This window comes from Hibiscus syriacus, unplaced genomic scaffold, assembly GCF_006381635.1.
Source record: "Hibiscus syriacus cultivar Baekdansim isolate YM2019G1 unplaced genomic scaffold, ASM638163v2 tig00111662_pilon, whole genome shotgun sequence".
Classification (NCBI taxonomy): Eukaryota; Viridiplantae; Streptophyta; class Magnoliopsida; order Malvales; family Malvaceae; genus Hibiscus; species Hibiscus syriacus.
In genome coordinates, this window is record NW_024063150.1 from 73,819 (window position 1) to 93,497 (window position 19,679).

Here is a 19,679-nt window from a genome sequence, read left to right on the forward strand (position 1 = left end):
TATTAAATATGAAAATAAATAGATATATTACTTCTTTAGTTATATTTTTTTAATACAAGACGCTATTATTATTAAAAAAAGTAAAAATATTTGAAATTACAATAAGATCTTACAAATATCAACGTAAACTAAATACACAATTTGAACTTTTCCTATAACATTGAAACTAGACACTTTAGATTATATAATGATCATACATAGAAAATGATAAAAACTCAACCAAGAGATTTTAATAAAAAATATGAACAAATCTCGATTGAAAGATCATCGAGTACAAATCAGGGTCGAGCGTCGTGAGAAACTATCCACAAACGCAAAACTACGCTTCCAAATTCACTCCAAAGGTCCATAGCATAGAAGATAAACAAGATTTCGAATAAGTATTATCTTGATCAATTGAGGTATCGTCAAATCCAACCTAAAGAAAACATAAATAAAAGAATGGACAAACAACCGAGAAAAAAAATAAAAAAACGTGTCACAAAAACAGAGACAAATATATTATAAAAATAAAGATAAACGTGCAATACATGCATAATTAATTTTATTAAAAAAAAACAAAAAAAAAGATAATCATCGATAGGCTACCATCGTCTAAATTGATGTCGCACGGTATCTAAAGTAGATTTACTTCTTTAGTTATATATAATTGATTTAAAACCAAAATTTTAAATAGCATATATAAACGGCAATCCATTTTTATATATAATTATACCAAATAAAAGTTAATGTACCTAATTACACATTGAGTAAAAGATTTATGTATAATTTAATATTTATTTCATTAATGTATTAATATATTCTAATGAATGTTGTATTTTAATATTATTTTATAAAACTTATTTATAAAATTAGTCTATATATTAAATTTTAATTAATATTGTAAATATATTAATATGAAAATTATAAAAATGATTAAAATATAATAAAAACCACATGGGCGGTATTGGTTGTAGCTGGTACGCGTGGCTTTAGGGTAAAGAAGGGGCTGGCGTGGCAAAAAGAGCAGAGGACGTTTGGTGGACCCCACTCCAGCTTTCTTAGTGTCACAAGCACTTGGCCAGCTGTCTCTGTCTCTCTCCTTTGAAATTTCCCTCCTCAATTTGCCTCTGTATGTAGATGTATGACACGCGCTATAACTAGTGGGGCAGACCAGTCTGAGGAAGGAGAGTGAGGGAATATCGCGTGGGATAAAAAATCATAAAATATCTTCATTTATCCATTCATCATCACTCAATAGTCAATATCTTCCGCAAAATAAAACTCATTATTTTTCCTGAAAAATAAAAGTACATCAAAGGTTTCTATACTATGCAAAAATTATCCTCACTTATTAAAGTTTCAAAAGTTTAAAATTGTTGTTAAATTTACCAAATTGTTACAAAATAGTCACCATAACATTTTTTATGATCATAAAGTTTGATAAATTTAATACCCGTTTTGTTAGAGGTAGGTAGATAACCTTAATAACTATATCATAAAAATTTGGTAAAAAAATAATGTCAATTTTATAATAATTCGGTTAATTTAATGGCTGTTTATGATATTGTGATAAATTGTACAATCATTTTATAATTTTTAAAAATTAATGACTAAATAGATTATTTGAGCATTAGTTTAAGAACCTATTGTGTACTTTACCCAAATAAAAAAAAGAAAGCGCAAGCAAAAGATGCCGCGTGTCGAGGAGCCCGAGCATTCTCAGCCACAAGACTCCCAACCTTTCTCGAATTTTCCATGGATTCAACAGTTAAAAAATAAGTAAATAAATAAACCAGAAATTGCATCTGACGTGGCGCCCTTCCCTGCTTTTATACACAAACACCACCAGTAACTTGGAAGAAGAAAAAAAGAGAAACCCTTGTGCTTCCCCTTTACTTCCGCTTCTCTCCCTCAGTAATCTAATCTTCTTCTCTTTCCGATTCTTCTGTGCTCTTTCTACTCCCGCTGTTTACTTATCTGGACTCTCCGTTTCGGAAATTTGCCTTTCGTACCGGTAAGTCTCTGGCTGATCTGTGTTTTCTGCCTGTTCAGTAGCGAGGAAAGAAGTTATTATGTTTTTTTATAATTATTTATAGACATATTAGATGTTCTAAAGAGTGATTTTCGTTTTTTCGGGAGTTGCAGGCGTTATTCTAGTATTAACGCCGGAAGATCTTAAGCAAAATCCGTTTCTCGTGATGGCTACTCAGGTAAATAGAAACTTATTGTGTTGTTTATTCGGCTTATGTTTGCAAAGTTTGGTTTATGGAATCTAGTTTTTTAAAGTATCGATCAGATTTGATGTGTAGTGATTTCTGCAACTTTTCTTTTATCTTTTCCATCCTAGACAGATTTGGCGATTAATGTTTTTTTTAATAAAAAATAGTGGCGATGGAATTCAAATCCACTTCTTTGTGCCAAATGCTCTGCTTAGGGCGGTAAGCGGTAAATGAGACTAGACAGATATTAAAATTTGACTTGGTCAAAGGTCGATTTGAATGGACTCGAGTTAGAACTCGACTCAAGTTCTTAACGAGCAGAAGATATCTGACTCTAAAAATTTGCAAGCAATTCGAAAAAATAACATTTTACATCTTTAAAATTTTAAATTAAATTATTAATAATATTGACATTCATATGTCTTTTTAATAAAATAATTACAATATAACGTTTTCAAATATTTCAGGTTCGAACTCAATTTCGAGCTTAAATCGAGTTAAAGTTTCAATCGAGCTAAGTCTTATAATGTTTTGATTTCAAGTTTTTTCGAGTTTGATTTTTGATTTCAAGTTCGAGTCGAGGCAATTTTAAGCTCACAATCTTTCGAGTCGAGTCTGTGAGCTTTAGAAAATCTAAAATTTCTTGCTAAGACTTTTTATTATCTTCTCACACAATTTACAACTTAGAGAAATTCCCAAACGTACAGAATCTTAGAGAAAACAAACTCTGCAACAGACTAGAGATAAGTCTAACAAACTAATTTTAAATTTAAGTTTTGAATCTTGAACTAACTGCCTAATATTTAGGGATCTATAACCAACACTCCCCCTCAAGCTGGGGAGTAGACATTGTAGAGACCCAGCTTGGATGTAAGCTCATCAAAGGTAGTTCTTGGAAGAGCTTTGGTGAGTACATCAACTAACTGTTGATGAGGAGGAACATAGTTGAGTTTGACAGTCCCATTTGTAACCTTCTCAAAAATGAAATGACGATCTATCTCTACATGCTTTGTCCTATCATATGATGCATCGGATTCTTTGCCATACTAATTGTTGATTGATTGTCACAATTGAGTTAAAAAACATTGCTTTGACCCATCCCCAGTTCAGCTAACAACCGTTGTGCCCAAATTCCTTCACACAACCCTTGTGTCAATGCTCGGAACTCAGCCTCTGCACTGCTCCTGAAATCACATTTTGTTTTTTACTCCTCTTGTCATTAAATTACCCCAAACTCGAGCACAATACCCACTTGTTGATCTTCTGGACATGAGTTCACCAACCCAACTAACATCTATGAAAACTTCTACTTTCCTGCTTTATTTTTTCGCAAAAAAAATTCCATGACCAGCTGTCATTTTTAAGTATCTTAAGATTATGATTATTGGCCCTAGATGTTCCTTTGGGATTACTCATAAATTGGCTTACAATGCTCACCGAAAAACAATATCCAACCTTGTAAGAGATAGGTAAATAAGCTTACCTACTAATCGTTGATAGTGTTCCTTGTTAACTGGAGGACCACCACTTTCAATTCTAAATTTTAGGTTGTACTCCATTGGTGTTTCAGCAAGTTTGTAGCCCATCATACCAGTTTCGGATATCAAGTCCAAAACATATTTCCTCTGGTTTATCACAATGACTACTTGTTCTAGCCACCTCCATACCCATGAAATACCTTAACAAACCTAGGTCCTTTGTTTCAAACTCTTTTTCCAAGAAATTCTTCAACTTCGAAATTTCAAAAGAATCGTCACCAGTGATGATTATATCATCAACATAGATGATTAGAATAGTCTTCTTGTTCCTAGGAGTTATTTTAACAAATAGCGTGTGGTCAGCCTGGCACTGAAGATAGCCAAATTGTAGAATGCCTTTGGTAAACCTCTCTAACCAAGCACGCGACGACTGCTTAAGGCCTTATAAAGAGAAGCTTGCAAACCTGCCCTGTATTCGAAGTCAAAGATAAGCCAGGTGGTTTTTGTCAGCCTGGCACTGAAGATAGCCAAATTGTAGAATGCCTTTGGTAAACCTCTCTAACCAAGCACGCGACGACTGCTTAAGGCCGTATAAAGAGAAGCTTGCAAACCTGCCCTGTATTCGAAGTCAAAGATAAGGCAGGTGGTTTTTGCAAAAATAATTCCTCCTCAAAGGAACCATTGAGAGAAAGCGTTTTTAACATCAAGCTAATGGAGTGGCCAATCTAAATTTGCAGCAAGGGATAACATTATTCGAATGGTGGTGAGCTTTGCAACCGGTGCAAATGTTTCTTGATAATCAATCCCATACGACTGAGTGAACCCTCTTGCCAAAAGCCTAGCCTTGAATCGTTGAATGCTCTCATCTGTATTATATTTAATTGTAAATAGCCACTCGCAATTTACTGCCCATTTTCTCGGAGGTAAATCGGTCATAATCCAAGTCTTATTTTACTCCAATGCCTTAATCTCCTCTTCAACAGTCTTTCTCCACTTAGGATCCTTTAAGGCCTCATCAATAGTTTTAGGAATGTAGTAGGTATCAACCGTGGCAGTAAAAGCCTTGAATGCAGGTATAAGCCTGCCATATGCTACATACTTCTGAATTGGATGTTGGGTACAACTCTAGACACCTTTCTTTTGAGCAATAGGTAAGTAAGAGGAATTAATTAAAGGAGAAACAGTTCTATCATTCAAGGAAACCATGCCTTCATCAGCATTCAAAGAAATTGAAACTGGATCAAGCTATTAAGCAGTCCTAGACTGTGTAGTGTCCTGAAAAACAGGCCGTCTCTTCCTCTTCGTATAGACACTGAGTTCTCTTGCTTCAGGCTGAGAAGTTAATGGAGCAATTTTGGGTACAGAAGTAGGCTGAATTCCGGGTATAGAAGTAGGCTCAATTTTGGGTTGTGGTAAAGATGGCAGTGAGTTTGAAAGTGAAGAGATACCTGGAACATCAAGAGGTAAAAGAACACGTTGGGGCTGAAATTCTTTAAAACTCTCCCTTGAATTTCAGAACTAGAAAAATAAGGTTGGAACTCATGAAAAGTGACATCCATGGAAACATAAAACTTCCGAGTGGCAGGGGAATAACATTTGTATCCCTTTTTAAGTGAAGAATAGCCAAGGAAAACACACTTAACAGCCTGAGGATCCAACTTGCCCTGAAATTGCTTATGAAGATGGACAAAAACAGATGATCCAAACACTCGAACAGGTAGAGTACTGGCCATAGGTTTGAAATACGGATAGGCTTGAAGTAACATATCTCTTGGAGTTTTAAAACCCAAAATTCGGTTAGGGAGGTGGTTTATGAGGTAGGTTGCAGTAAATAAGGCCTCTCCCAAAAACGTTTAGGTACATTGGCTGAAAACAATAAAGAATGGTTACCTCTAGGAGATGCTTGTTTTTTTCTCTCTTTAGGATTTTTATGTGGCTGTCAAATTGGGTTCGAACCATATTGTAAAATGTTGTAAAAATACCTCAGTTTTAGATTTGGCTTTCATTAAATAAAAATACCCTCAGTTTCAGATTTGGCTTTCATTAAATAAGTCTAAGTTGTTCGAGTGTGATCACCAATGAAGGACACAAAGCATTTTGCCCCTGTTACATTAGGAATAGGCGAGGGACCCCAAATATCAGTGTGAACAAGAGAGAAAGGATTCGATGGTTGATACATAGATGGTGGAAAAGAGGTTCTTTTGTGTTTTGCAAATTAGCATACATCACAAGTAAATGAATTTGCTGTTTTATTGATAAACAATGTAGGAAATTTTTTTTGTAGGAAATGAAAATTTGGATAACCTAGGCGAAAATGCCACAACATTATTTCACCAGAATTTAAGGAGGATAAAGTGGAAGAGAGACGAACAGAAGAAAGGGAACAAGCTGATTGAGCTTATCGTGAAGGAGAAGAACAACCTTCGATAATGTAAAGACCATTACACAGTTTAGCACTGCCAATTGCCCTCTCCAATTCCATTTCTTGAAAAACACAACCATTAGAACTGAAATTAGCAATGCAGTGAAGATCTTTGCATAATTTGCTTATAGACAACAAATTGCAATGTAGCTGAGGGACATATAAAACAGATTTGAGCATAAGATCCTTATTAAGGGCAACTGTGCCATTTCCTTTAACTGCTGTGAGAGACCTATCAGCAGTCTTCACAAACCGCTGATCAATAGACAATTTGAAATCAATAAACAATTATCGGTTTCCTGTCATATGATCAGTGGCGTCTGAATCCACAATCCACGAAAAAGGAGAAGAACTGGTAAGAAGAAAAACACTACCAGACTGATTGATGGTTGTAGAGGCGGAAGTCAACAGAAGACAGGTTTTGTCGAATCCGCTGCTTCTGATTGAAATTTAGGGAGGACTTGGATTGTGTGACATTAGCAGAAGCAGTCTGCTGTGGCCGGAGGCATAGAGTTTTCCAATCAGCAGGTCGACCATGTAATTTCCAGCAATTTTCCTTGAGATGGCCACCCGACGACAGTGGTCACACCACGGTTGACCAGTTTTTTGTTTCCTGGAACCGGCAGTGTGTGAGCAGAGCAGACGCATCCAAGGGCGAAGACTCGACCATCATCAGTGTTTACCTACTCTCTTCACGGTGCACCTCGGAAAACACCTCACCAATGGAAGGAAGAGGTTTGGTGCTGAGAATTCTGCCACGAACAACGTCCAAGTTTTTATGTAATCCATTAAGAAACTGAAAAATCCATTTCTGGTTCACTATTTTCTTGTAGACTAGCATCTGCCACACAAGTCCATGCATTAGTCTCATAAATCAATTTGCTGCCAATACCTGTTTAGCGTGTTGTAATACTGGGTAACATTAAGGTCATCTTGCTCGAGATTGGAAGCTTTACACCCCAAACAACTCAGATATGTTAATCGGCACTGGAATATGTCTCCTTGACAGCACACCAAATTTCATGGGCTGTGTCAGAGTAAAAAGTTTTCACCAATTCCGGGGGTCATGGTGTTGATCAACCAGGACATTACGAGGCTGTTGTCTTGAAGCCATCTTTCATAACTAGGATCAGAGTCATCAGGTTTGGCATCCCCGCCTCTAATGTAGCCAAGTTTGCCTCTGCCCGTGATGTACATCTTAACTGATTGGGACCATTGAAGGTAATTGTGGCCCATCAGTTTGTGGACGGTTACAGAGGAAGATTCAGCAAGAACATCGCTGGGAAGATGATTGCTACTGCAGGAATTGATTTCCGAGGATGATGAAGGAGCCATCAGAAATGGAAAAAAAAGAAGAAAACCTAAAGTGATACCAAATGAGTTTTAGAAAATCTGGAAATTCTTGGCAATACATTTTATTAGCTTCTCACTCAATTTAAAACTTAGAGAAATTCCGAAACTTATAGAATCTTAGAGAAAACAAACTCTGCAACAGACTAGAGACAAGTCAAACTAATTTTAAACTTAAGTTTTGAATCTTGAACTAACTGCCTAATATTTAGGGATCTATAACCAACCGAGTCTAGTTCAATTTTAAACTTTTCGAGTCAAGCTCAACAATACTCAACTTGACTCGGCTCAATTACAGGCCAAGCTCTGCTCAGGTGCAAATTTGCCATCACTAGGATTGCTTAACTTCATAAATGCTCCAAGTTTTTTTTTTTTTTGTAATTTTGGAATTGCTTGCTGTTCTTGTTCTTTGGATTGGTGTTTTTGTTTCTTATGGTTAAATACACCTTTTTGGAGGTGAATTTGGTTCAATGTTGAATTATAGTAGATATTAGTACAGACAGTTGTTATTTGTAAGTGAGACATTGAGATTCATATGGTGAATGTTGTTTTCTTCTTGTTAAATAGCTATTGGAAATTCTGATGTAGGACCAAATTGAAGACACAACATCGGCTGCTGATACTCATAAATTTGGTATATGCCGTTCCAATGGCAGTTCCCAATCTGAGAAACTGAACACATTTAATCATGACCATACACCCAAGGTTCCTTTCTTCATGTTGCCTGTTAATTATACTTTCCTTTCAAAACCAGTCCAAACATGTTATTGTTAATCTTTCCATGGCAATGCTCAAATTTATTTCTTTCCCATTAAAATAGGCTAGAAAACCCTACACTATAAGTAAACAGAGGGAAAAATGGACTGAGGAAGAGCATCGGAAGTTTCTTGAAGCTTTAAGGTTGTATGGTCGTGGTTGGCGCCAAATAGAAGGTAAGTGCACAATGGGGTGAATTAATTTACTTCTTTCTGCTATAACTATGGTTTAAACTATTGTTTTCGTTCAGAACATGTAGGCACCAAATCCGCTGTTCAAATTCGAAGCCATGCTCAAAAAATTTTCTCCAAGGTTAATTGCTTTAAGTTAATTACAAGATTTCCTTGATTAAGAGAATGTATTATTACCAAGAATTCCTTGATTGAGAAAATGTATTGCATATTCTATTACCATGCAATTTGTAGTCTCTCTTAGGCAGGTCTTTCTACCGAGTTTGTTTTTGATATGCATGCATTTTGAGTGTGGTTTTAGGTTGTGCGAGAGTCGAATGGTGGCTTTGAGGGTTCCATTGAACCAATTGAGATACCACCTCCTCGTCCAAAAAGAAAGCCAGTACATCCATATCCCCGCAAATCTGTCGATTCGCTCAAAGGAAAATCACCATCAATTCGACCAGAGAGATCTCCATCCCCCAACCAGTTTTTTAAAGAAAATGATAACAAATCTCCCACATCCGTTTTATTTGATGCAATGGGGTCTTCTTCCTTGGAGCAACAAAAGGGATGTTCTTCTCCAACTTCCTGTACCACAAATCTGCAATCAATCAATACGTCCCTTATTGAAAAGGAAACCGACCATGCAACCTCTAACTTATCTCCCGAGGAAGAGAGAGCTTCTTTGTCATCTGTGCAAGTATCTGGTCATTCAGTTGGGCAAAACAATTTGTCCATGGTAAGATTATGGCGTTAAATCTCTTCCTTTGTTTATATTGTAAGCCACTATTGCTGATCTTTATGACTTCTTTCATGCATTATCCAGAACCTCAATGTCGATTTCAAGGACTTTGTAAGTGCTAAAGGTGATGCTGCACCAGTTGCTCCTTCCACTAGTATTAAGCTTTTTGGGAAAACAGTTCAGATGAAAGATGCCCCTAAACCTTCCGTAGGTGCAAAATGTTTTGAGTCACAAACAGTTCAGGCATTACCGTCAACATATTTAGACACGAGTTTGTCGCTAGGTAACGTTTTTGATAACCGTAGAGCTGTGCCTTCCGGAGCTAATATATCTCCTTACACAGAATTCTGCCCAGATAAAAATGACACTGTTGAATCTACCAATGATGCTCCCCTTCCATGGTGGGCTTTTTCCAAAGGTCCACCCTTCTGTCACATTACATCATTTAATCAAACATACACAGATTCTGGTGCTGAAGAGAGGATGAGAGAGAGGGAAATTCTAAATGATAGATCCTGTAGTGGTTCAAATACTGGTTCAGTTAGTGAACCGGTAAATAGGAAGAATTCAGATTCAGTTGATTCCAAAAGCCAGCATCCGATCTCCCCGAAAACGTAGGAGGGGTTTGTGCCATACAAAAGATGTTTAGCCGAAAGAGATATGTCATCATCCGTTGTCATGTCTGAAGTACAGGAGAGGCAAAGAGCCAGAGTATGCTCTTTAGCAGTCGGTGCCGTTGTTCCGATAATGAAATGTCGAAAAACATATTAAGCTAGTTTAGATAGTGGGAGGATGAACAATAATAATTTCGGTCTCTTTTCGAAAGTTATAGTTACAGGAAGTTGTAGATTATTTTAACTGTGGAGGTGCTGCCGGCAACTTATCACTGTGGTTCGATATGCCCATCCTTTTTCGAGTCGGAATGGCCCACCGTTTGTGTGCTTAGAGTTGTAACTTCACTCGAGCGTCACAAGTGTTGAAACTGTACATGTATATGGCATGTTCTGTATGCTAACTTGTTTTGCAGCAATTTTTGTATCTTATCTATTAAGGTTTGCAGAATAAATTTGTACCTTTACAATGTATGTACAATCTGCCTCATCTCCCTCCAACAATATAAGGTGATTCTGTTCTCTGTGAATGGTTTATTAGTTCATACTTCATACAAACGAATAGATGGATTCAAATTTCATTAGATTTTATGATAATGATTTTGGGAAAGATTCTGTGAAAAATTGAAACAAGGAACCCAAGGCCCCTCAAAGATAACTGAAAACAAGATTCAGACAAAACCATGGAGAACAAGTCCAAGATAATGACAGCTGATTGGTCCAAGCACCATTCGACAACTGCTTTCGAAGACCTTTCAATGGTGAGAAAGACTTCACTTAACAGTCTATACATTCTTGCCATTACTCGCACCATTTAGGGGCTAATGGTTCTGCCCCAAAAGAGAAAGAAGAAAAGCCCGGTAATGGCCCGATGTTTCAGAGTGAACAGCATCGTTCAAAGTCTTCTTATATTTCCTCAGATACTCGGCTTTTATATAGTGCATATCGATCTCGGTTCTCGTCACGATTACCCTTATAACTGCAGTGTCATCGGTTCCCAGACCTTCCATTGCATCATGCAGTACCTACACACAGTTGCAGAAAGGTGATGAGACTTTCAAAGACGCAATTATGATAAACACATCAAATATAAAATGCTAGCATTACAATTCCCATAAGCAAATTGATAATATTCCAACTATATAACCAAAATGCTGTTAAAAAATGCTATAAAAAAACACGAAGTTAAACCTCACACAACAAAGGCAAAAGAGAGAAGTAATGGTTTATATACTATCTTTTTCTTCCATCTTCATCGAACATTGGTGGACATGCCCTTCGTATGCACGCGTTTTCATTTCTATCGATCCAAATCACAATTCTCCTTTTACTATTCTCTCCAATTCAAGTTTTCGAGAAGGATAATATCGTCGGTTTCACTTCAGATTTTGGGTGTACAAAATTCTAAAGGTGTTAATCTCAAAAGGCATCGTCTATTTCAATGATTATATCCATTTTATTTTCAAGGTAGTGATTTTTCTACGACACGGTCAAATTCTACCTTGTTTCGATTATCTCGGTAAGTACTAACTACTTATTTTACAGTAGCACCTTTATATTTCCAGCAAATGCAACATGGGAAACCAAAGCATACCTTAGCAAAGTACTTTGCAGGATTTTGTGAGCATTTCAAAATTGTCAGGAGACCATGCTCAAACTTCCCAGATGTTTCACTCTTCACTGCCTGAAGAAAAAAAAAATTCAGTCAATCAATCATCAAAACAAGACTTCAAATGAAGAAGAAGAGAAGAAAAACCTTTTTCAAGGAGCCTCCATACATGTCATGATAAGCAGAGGTAATAGCAGCTAGTTGTGCCCTACTTTCACTGAAAATGCGGATAAAAGTTCTCATCGGTTCCAAGCTTCTTCTCCCCTGCTTTGAACAGAGCCTTTGCATCTTTCATGGCTTTCTCTCTGTCAACTTCAAGGCCTTCAGAACGGTAGGTGGTCAGGTAAGCAAGCAAGAGCTGGACAGTTGTAAATAACAATATCAGTTTTGCTTTAAAACTAATTTCATGATGTGCTATTAGAGGCAACATATGTAGGGTTGTAAATAAGATAAAAAAAAAACAATTTACTCGAGTCAGTTAAACACTTTATTTGAACGAATTCAATTCGAGTTTGAATTTAACTCGAGTTTTTAACAAACTACTTGATACTCAACTCGAAAATCATACTAAAGCTTGAAAAAGTAATATTTTAAACTTAAACTTTTAAATCAAATTATTAATAATTAACATATATATATATTTTTTAAATGCAATTTGAAATTTTTATGTATTAAGGTTTAAATTCGAGTTCAACCTTCAATCCAGTTAAGTGCGAGAATTTTTCCAGTTCAAGTTTTTTCGAGCTCAAGTGATGTGACAGTCGTCGGTGCAGATGTTGTTGGTGATAACAAATATTCAAATGAGAACTTTGAAGGTCAAAAAGTGAAAATGTTCTATATGAACGACACTTGCACATGGTTAGTTGATCCTAAGAGACGGGAGGAAGTCCGTCTGATAGCTTGTTTTGAGCGAAATACAAAAGAAAATCGAGTTAAAATTCTTGAACCATGACGCGACGACTGACCGCAATGTTAAGGAGTCCAAAAATATCGGTGAAGTCTTAGGAAGAATTATCTGTTCTGTTTAACTACATGTTTAAACTTCAATATTTTTGAAGATACTATTTTTTATCCATATTATTATTATTATTATTATTATTAATATTATTATTATCATTATTAATATTATTATTATTATTTTTATTATTATTATTATTATTATTATTATTTTATTATTAAATATATTAAATACATATAAATTACAAACCAATTACAATTCAACCGGCCCAGTTACAAACCAACTGAAACCGGTCCAAACCTAACCAGAAACCCTAAATATTTGGGTTTCCAGTTAGGGTTTCCTAACCCTAATCATCCTCAGCCGCCTCATCACAACCGTTGGATCTGGCACGATCCAACGGTCCACATGGTTCCAGAGAGGAACCCTAGGGTTTGATACCCTAGGGCCACGCGGCGCCGCCCCAGCTTCCACGCGGCTGCCGACAGTCTTCTCGCCGCCTCCGCCGCTGCCACGTCCCGAATGAAGGCTCCAGAAGATCATACCAGCCGTCCACGCCATGGCTACTCGGTGAGTCACCACTGGTAGTCCGGTGACTCACCGAGAGCCCCTCTTCGACCGGTCCGAGACGAACACCGGTGGTGGCTATAAAAGCCACCACCCACCTGAGAAAAAGAAAAAAAAGAGACGAGACAGAGACAGAGGACAGTAAAAAAAAAACCAGACAGAGGACAGTAAAAAAAAAACCAATAGCCAGAGAACACAACAATACCAACGACAAGGACAACCACCGGGAAAAAAACATACAGAGGAAAAACAGAAACAAGCAGACAACAACCAACAACACAACAACCAGAAGCCAAAAGAAAAAAGAAGAGAAAGCTTACTCGGTCATTGGAGACTTCGAAACATCACCGGAAACCTTCGAACTTCGAAGGTAAAATCCTAGATCTAGGAAATCCCGAGGGTTTTTTAGGATAAATAAAGGCCTTAGTCGGACTTAGAAAGAGAAGATCTAAGTTTTGGGGTATTTTGTAAATTTCCGGCCACCGTGAACGGTGGCCGGCGGTGGTGACCGGTGCCGGAACACGGTTGCCGGTCGGAATTTGTCTCCCTCCGGTGGAGGGTTTAGAGAGAAGACAGAGAGAAATTTTTTTCTCTCTGTTAGAGAGAAAAGAAGAAAGGAAGAAATGATAAGGGTGATCCTTGGGGCCGGCTTAAATGGGTATAAATACCCTCATCAAAACGACGTCGTTTTGATGAGGGTATCTGTGTAATTTCATATATGGGTAAACCCCATCCGTAGTCCATTAGTTTTATAACTTTACATTTTAGTCACTAAATCGAGTTTATAATCCTTTTAATTTGGTTCTTTAATTTTAGTTTTATTTATTTTAGTCCTTTATATTAAAATAATATATTTAGGATAAATATCATATTTAGTCCTTTAATTTTAATAATTAATATTTTAATCCTGAGTATATATTTTTAATTTATTTAATATGATATTCGAATTTTATATAGTTTTATTTTAGTCACCAAATTAATAAATAAGGAAAATAACATGTTTAATCCCTGAATTTTTAAATAATTACGAATTAGGTATTTAATTTTATTAGATTATAATTTAGTTACTAATTTTAAATATTTTCATAAAGTTTTACTGCTTTTAAATATATAGTTCTAATTTTATTTTTATTATTGATTATTTATGTTTTAATTGTACTTGTTTATATTTGAATATTATTTATATTATATAGTCATATAAATATATATATAATAAATAATAATTTATATTAAATCTTAATTTGATTTTACATAAATTATGTTTTTATCATATTTTAATATATATATATTTTTCAAAACCAAAGAAAATGGCAGTCCTAATACAACTGGATGTCCTATTCTGGTATTTTAAAATTAAATATTATGATAAAAAAAATTAATATTTATCAATATCAAAGAAAAGAGCTGTCTTAAAGCACCTAGAAGTCCTTTTCTGATATTTCTAAATAAATAAATATTTTATTTATAAATATATTTAAATTAATATATTTCTTCATAATCATAATTTTGAAATAATAGGATTATAAATTAAATATATTTTGAATTTTTAAATTTCTAATAATAGAGACAATTTATAATTAAAAAGTACCAATTTTGGGCGTTGTAGGGGTGCTAATCCTTCCCTAAACGTAACCGACCACGAATCCCTTTTTATTATTAAAAAGAATGAATTTTTGGTTATAAACGCAGATCAGTTCAATTTTTTAATTGATGTTTTCTTAAAACTCTTTTAAAAAATAATTTTTAGGTATTCGACCTACCTAACCCAAAAGGCCGATGGCGACTCCCAAATTATTTTCAAAATCATTTATTCACATCAATTTTCCCGCCGAATAAATATTTCGTGCCCGGACGAAAACCGGTTACGACAGCTTGGCGACTCCGCTGGGGACGGGTCAAACTTTTAAAATCAATTATAAATTGTCTCTATTAATTATAAATTAAAATTTATATATTTAATTTATGATTTTTTCTTTTCAAATTTTTTTATATATTTATTATTTTCATAATATGTATATATTTTTCTTATTAATATTTCATTTTTATTTGCAAGTATTTTATTTCATTATTTATTTGTTCTGTTAGAGGTTTGAACATTTCTCCTCACACACAACACTTGCATTGCATAACATAAAGCTCTATAATTGAGTTTGTCCCTTTTAAGTGGGAGTGAAAGCGACGTCTTCGTGAGAATTTATTCTCCGTGTCAGACCTAGCAAGTAACTTTCGGGGTTCACATGCTCTATGTCTTCGTGAGAATTTATTCTCCGTGTTAGTCATAGAGAAATGTATCCCCTCGAATTGAACTCGGTCCGTTTAAGTCTGTAATGGACTAGGATTGAGGGTTTGATAGCCCAAGGGGGCATCAACAAGGACAGTTCGAGTACCTTTACTCCTAGAACTGAAAACCTGCATATAATAAACCCTAGAAACTCTTTCAATCTGAAACCATGCCGAAATTTTGTCAGCAGGTATACACAAAGGAGAAATAAACTCTAGCTTTTAATTTATTTTATTTCCTTTTCCTGAATAAATGCACGCGAACTAGAAATCGTGCGGTTAAGTTAAATTTTCCAAACAAATCATGGAACTAGAAAACATGAGGTTAAGATTTATACATTGATAAATAGATTTTTTTAGTTGGTACTAACTATTCTATTTTTTTTTCATGCATATTACATTGCTCTAATATGTTCATATTGATTTCTTTTGTTTGCATTACATGATCATGGCATAACCAAAAGGTGTTGACTTGAAAGATTGTTCATCATATTGGAAAGAAATCGTAAATGGACAAAAAGTTTTATGATCAAACAAAATATGATGCGGCCAAAGAAAGACATCCTGAAGAAACTACGAGGATCGAGGGAAGTTCTGTACATAGAGAACCGGTTATATTAATACCAAAAGTATTAAACAAAGATCCTACCAGATTGATACCAAAAGCAATTTATGGTAAGAGCATCAGTCAGGGCATTCAGAGTAGTGGAGATTTTTATGAAGCTCAAGCATATTATTTGAAGGACTTGAACGACCAAAACAAGAAATTGAGCACAGAAATGAAAACCATGCATGAAGATTTTCAGAAGATCAGTCAAGCCTTTCAAAATGCTGGCCTAGGAGGTACCCCAGAAGAATGGATAACAGGGGTCACCAAGATGAAAAAGAGCTGCAACATATATGAAGATCTTGTTCAAGAACTTCTTGGACAGAAAAGATCTCTTACAAGGGAAAATGAGCAACTCCGAGAAGTGACAGAAAATAAAAGAGAATGTCATGGAAGATGTTGCAGTCCAGACAAGCAATATGTCCCTTAAGTTGATAGACTAATTTGGCTTTGGAGAAGTTAGGAATGAAATATATCCCTACATGTAAGTTTTGTTTGATGTACCGAAACTTTTGCGTTCAATGAAATCTGTTCTAAGATGATCACTCTTGAGTAACACCTTTTCATACATGCATTTGTATTTTGCATTTGTACATTTTTACGTTTGTATTTACATTTACATTTTTAAATTTACATCATGCATTAAAACATATTTAATTAAATAATAATGTTTATTTATTTTCAATATCAAAGAAAAGGGCAGTCTTAATATAACTGGATGTCCTATTCTGGTATTTTAAATAATTTACATTCACATATTTACATTTACATTTGGCATCTTTGCATTTTTATGTCATAATACATTAAAACATTCATTCATTAAAATAAGGATTTCAAACGAAGTGATCTTGGTTTTTCCTTGAAGCAAGAACGCTCAACACGACACAAGAAAAATGTCTAAAGAAACTGAGGATATTCTATCCAAATTAAAGATAGAGCAAAAAGAGATACAGGAAGAATTGAGGAGCAAGTAAGCACAAATCGAAGCTAATTCTCAGATCGATCTACTGAACAATATGAAAGAAATGATTGAGAAGCATTTGACTGCTAGAAAGAATCTTGTTGAAAACTCCACAAATCCTCTGGGTATTACGCCTGCTCATATTCCTGAGCACACCTCTGTACGTCAGGAAATCCAATCACCAGTTCACTTCACTGTTAAGAAACAACAATATCAGGCTGGAGTTTCATTCCCTACTGACTGTCTTACTGCTTCTGGGTTAAAGCCAAATGAATTATGTACTACTTCTAGAGAGACGGTTGAGTCATTTTATGAGTTTGACGCCAAAGAACTGAACTTGGTCCCCGACTTAATTCTCCCACCAAATTTTAAAATTCCAGATTTTGAGAAGTATAATGGGACCACATATCCTGAATATCATATCACTATGTACTGTCGTTGTATGACTGGCTATGTAGAGAATGAAAAATTATTGATTCACTGTTTTCAAGACAGTTTATCTGGGTCTACATCCAGATGGTATAATCAGCTAAAACGTACTCAAATACGTTCTTGGAGGGATTTAGCTCAAGCTTTTTTGGGTCAATACAAGCACATGACTGATAAGGCCCCTAATCGAACAATGTTGCAAAGCATGAATATGAAGTGCAATGAAAGCTTTCGACAATATTCACAACGATGGAAAGACGTTGCTTCTCAAGTACATCCACCATTGACTGAAAAAGAGTTCACTACTTTGTTCATCAGCACATTAAAATTTCCTTATGTTAATCACATGATAGGGGTTGTCCCTAATAATTTCTCTGACATCGTCATAATTGGAGAAATCATCAAAATGGCTATCAAGAATGGCAAAATAAGAGGCTCTGACAATACTAAAGTCAAGAAAGAAGCTGGGGTTAATACAGTGAAGTCTTATTCAGTTAAACATGGTGCCAAATCTTATAGAGTGATCAAGAAAAAAAAAAGAATGTGCAGGGATTTCAATTTCCTCCCTTCCACTGTTCGAGTGAAAAGTTGCATCCAAAAATGCTCTCAGCCAGATCAATTACTCCACAACTTGATCAATCACAGTGGCCTCCAAATGATAATTGGACCTATAAGGAAGTTCCTTGGATAAATCAGACTGGAATTCCAAATTGTTCAGTTAAGGTTCCTGGTAACCTTAAGAGAAATTTCCAAGACCCTTTAGAGCAAGCAATTCAAAAATATAAGGTAAAAGAAGGGGTGAAGTTTAATGTTCAGAAATTGTTTCTTCAACAGAAACTAATATAACCAAATCCTATGAAGAATATTGGGCACAAGAAAATGGGAAAAGAAATCAAAAGGCTCCCATGGATGTAATTCGAGATTGGCTTATAGGTCTAAGAAAGAATGAGGCAGATATAACCCAGAAGACATCTCAGATACCTATATCAGATTTTCCGAAAACCAGTAAGGCAAGGGGAAACTTAAGGAGTCTGGTTAATACTACCCAGTTATAGCTGAAATGAGCATTCAGAACCCCCTCAATAACATGAGAGCATTCATTCGTTCAGAACGATCAAAGAAAGTGATAGCCTCGCGAGCGAGAAAAACTCTAAAGGTGTTTCAAGAATCTATCTCAGACCTGTACCCTCATTTTGTTAAAGCTCAATACATTACACCAAGATTGGTGAAGGTGTCACCAAGGCCTTATGCTCATTGCTATGATCAAAATAGCTTCTGTAATTTTCACTTGGGAGTATCTGGACATTCAACAGGGAATTATTGGTCACTGTTAAAGGAAATAGAGACGTTCGTCGATAAGGGAGTCTTGACACAAGAAATGATCAAGAAATGGGGAGCAAATAAGGATAAAAATCCTGGGCCAAGTACATACCCAACAATAGAGGAGTGATGAGTCATGATAAATAAATAAGTAGAAGTGTTATCTACCACTATAGTACTTTTCTATTTTCAGCATCTTGTTTGAACTTGTTTTTTTTGTTTCTTTCTCCGCCATTTGTGCAAAAAAAAAATAAATTGTGTTGCTTTTATGGTTATGAGCAAAGAATCAAGTTTTAATCTTGAGATTATTGAGTATCAAGTAGATTAAATATTCTTTTAAATTTGCAAGAGTTATAGATCTATTGGCAAGTGATAAAATTATATCTTCCATATCCCATCCAACACCAATTACTCGACCTTTACCAAAACCAAATCCTGACACTACATTTATCTGAGACTCTGAAGAAATGTCTCTACCTGTTTTTGAGACACAAACTCTAGATGTTTACCTTCTCGGGTAGAGTCGATTGATTGATGATACTACCTTCCACCATATACATTACTTTATAAGTCACACATTTGTCCTTCCAAATACAAAACCATCATAACCAAAAGACCTCAAAAGAACCAAACTTTCAACTATTCGTGAATTTTACTGCAAGAAGAGACGAGATGAGGCATCATGGACCAACTCATTGATGATAATTTCGAGTGATTAGGGCATACTCAAAAAAGAAGGGGAAAGTGATTGATTGAAATAAATATATCATGCATTAATTACATTTTTTCATGTAAATAAAGTTAATCTTGAATATTCATCCCCCTGTGGATACCTCTTTTTACAAAGGTTTCTGTGTATGAGATGATGAACGGCATTGTTTCATTTATCCTTTAATATATATATATATATCCTTTGTTGTCCCCATTTGAGCCTGAATAATTTTTCTTCTAATTCAACCCTAACCAAGGATCACCCTCTACATTGGGGGGCAAGGTAAAGGATATTGGCTCACAAGAATAAAGATTGTCAATACAGTTTTATTATGAAGACAAGTTTCCATGAAGTCATGAAAGTTTTGAACTACAAAGTATGTCAAATACAGAGTGCTTGAAGATCAATCCAATCAAGAATAATGGAAAACCTTCAAAATACAAAGGAAAAGGAGGTGCTCAAAGCAATTGAAGTATTATACTCATCCAGCAAAGAAAGAAGAA

General features: G+C 35.4%; 1 protein-coding gene and 1 pseudogene across 1 annotated transcript; one reads left to right on the top strand and one right to left on the bottom strand.

Moving 5' to 3' along the window:
- The first annotated feature begins 1,843 nt into the window (after positions 1–1,843).
- LOC120167117 (protein REVEILLE 7-like) lies at positions 1,844–9,951 on the top strand. Its single transcript, XM_039176223.1, has 7 exons — positions 1,844–1,996; positions 2,128–2,192; positions 8,040–8,156; positions 8,272–8,383; positions 8,458–8,519; positions 8,700–9,119; positions 9,207–9,951. Exons 2-7 carry the CDS (start codon positions 2,181–2,183, stop codon positions 9,738–9,740), a joined length of 1,257 nt encoding a protein of 418 aa, XP_039032154.1. The 5' UTR covers positions 1,844–1,996; positions 2,128–2,180; the 3' UTR covers positions 9,741–9,951.
- Positions 9,952–10,343: 392 nt separating this feature from the next.
- LOC120167119 overlaps positions 10,344–19,679 on the bottom strand; it is a 31,119-nt pseudogene continuing 21,783 nt past the window's right edge.

Bases quoted from the DNA above. Each gene is read 5' to 3' on its own strand.
- LOC120167117 (XM_039176223.1), top strand. The intron at 8,157-8,271 runs GTTCCTTTCTTC...CCATTAAAATAG, and splicing joins ATCATGACCATACACCCAAG to GCTAGAAAACCCTACACTAT. The intron at 8,384-8,457 runs GTAAGTGCACAA...GTTTTCGTTCAG, and splicing joins TGGTTGGCGCCAAATAGAAG to AACATGTAGGCACCAAATCC.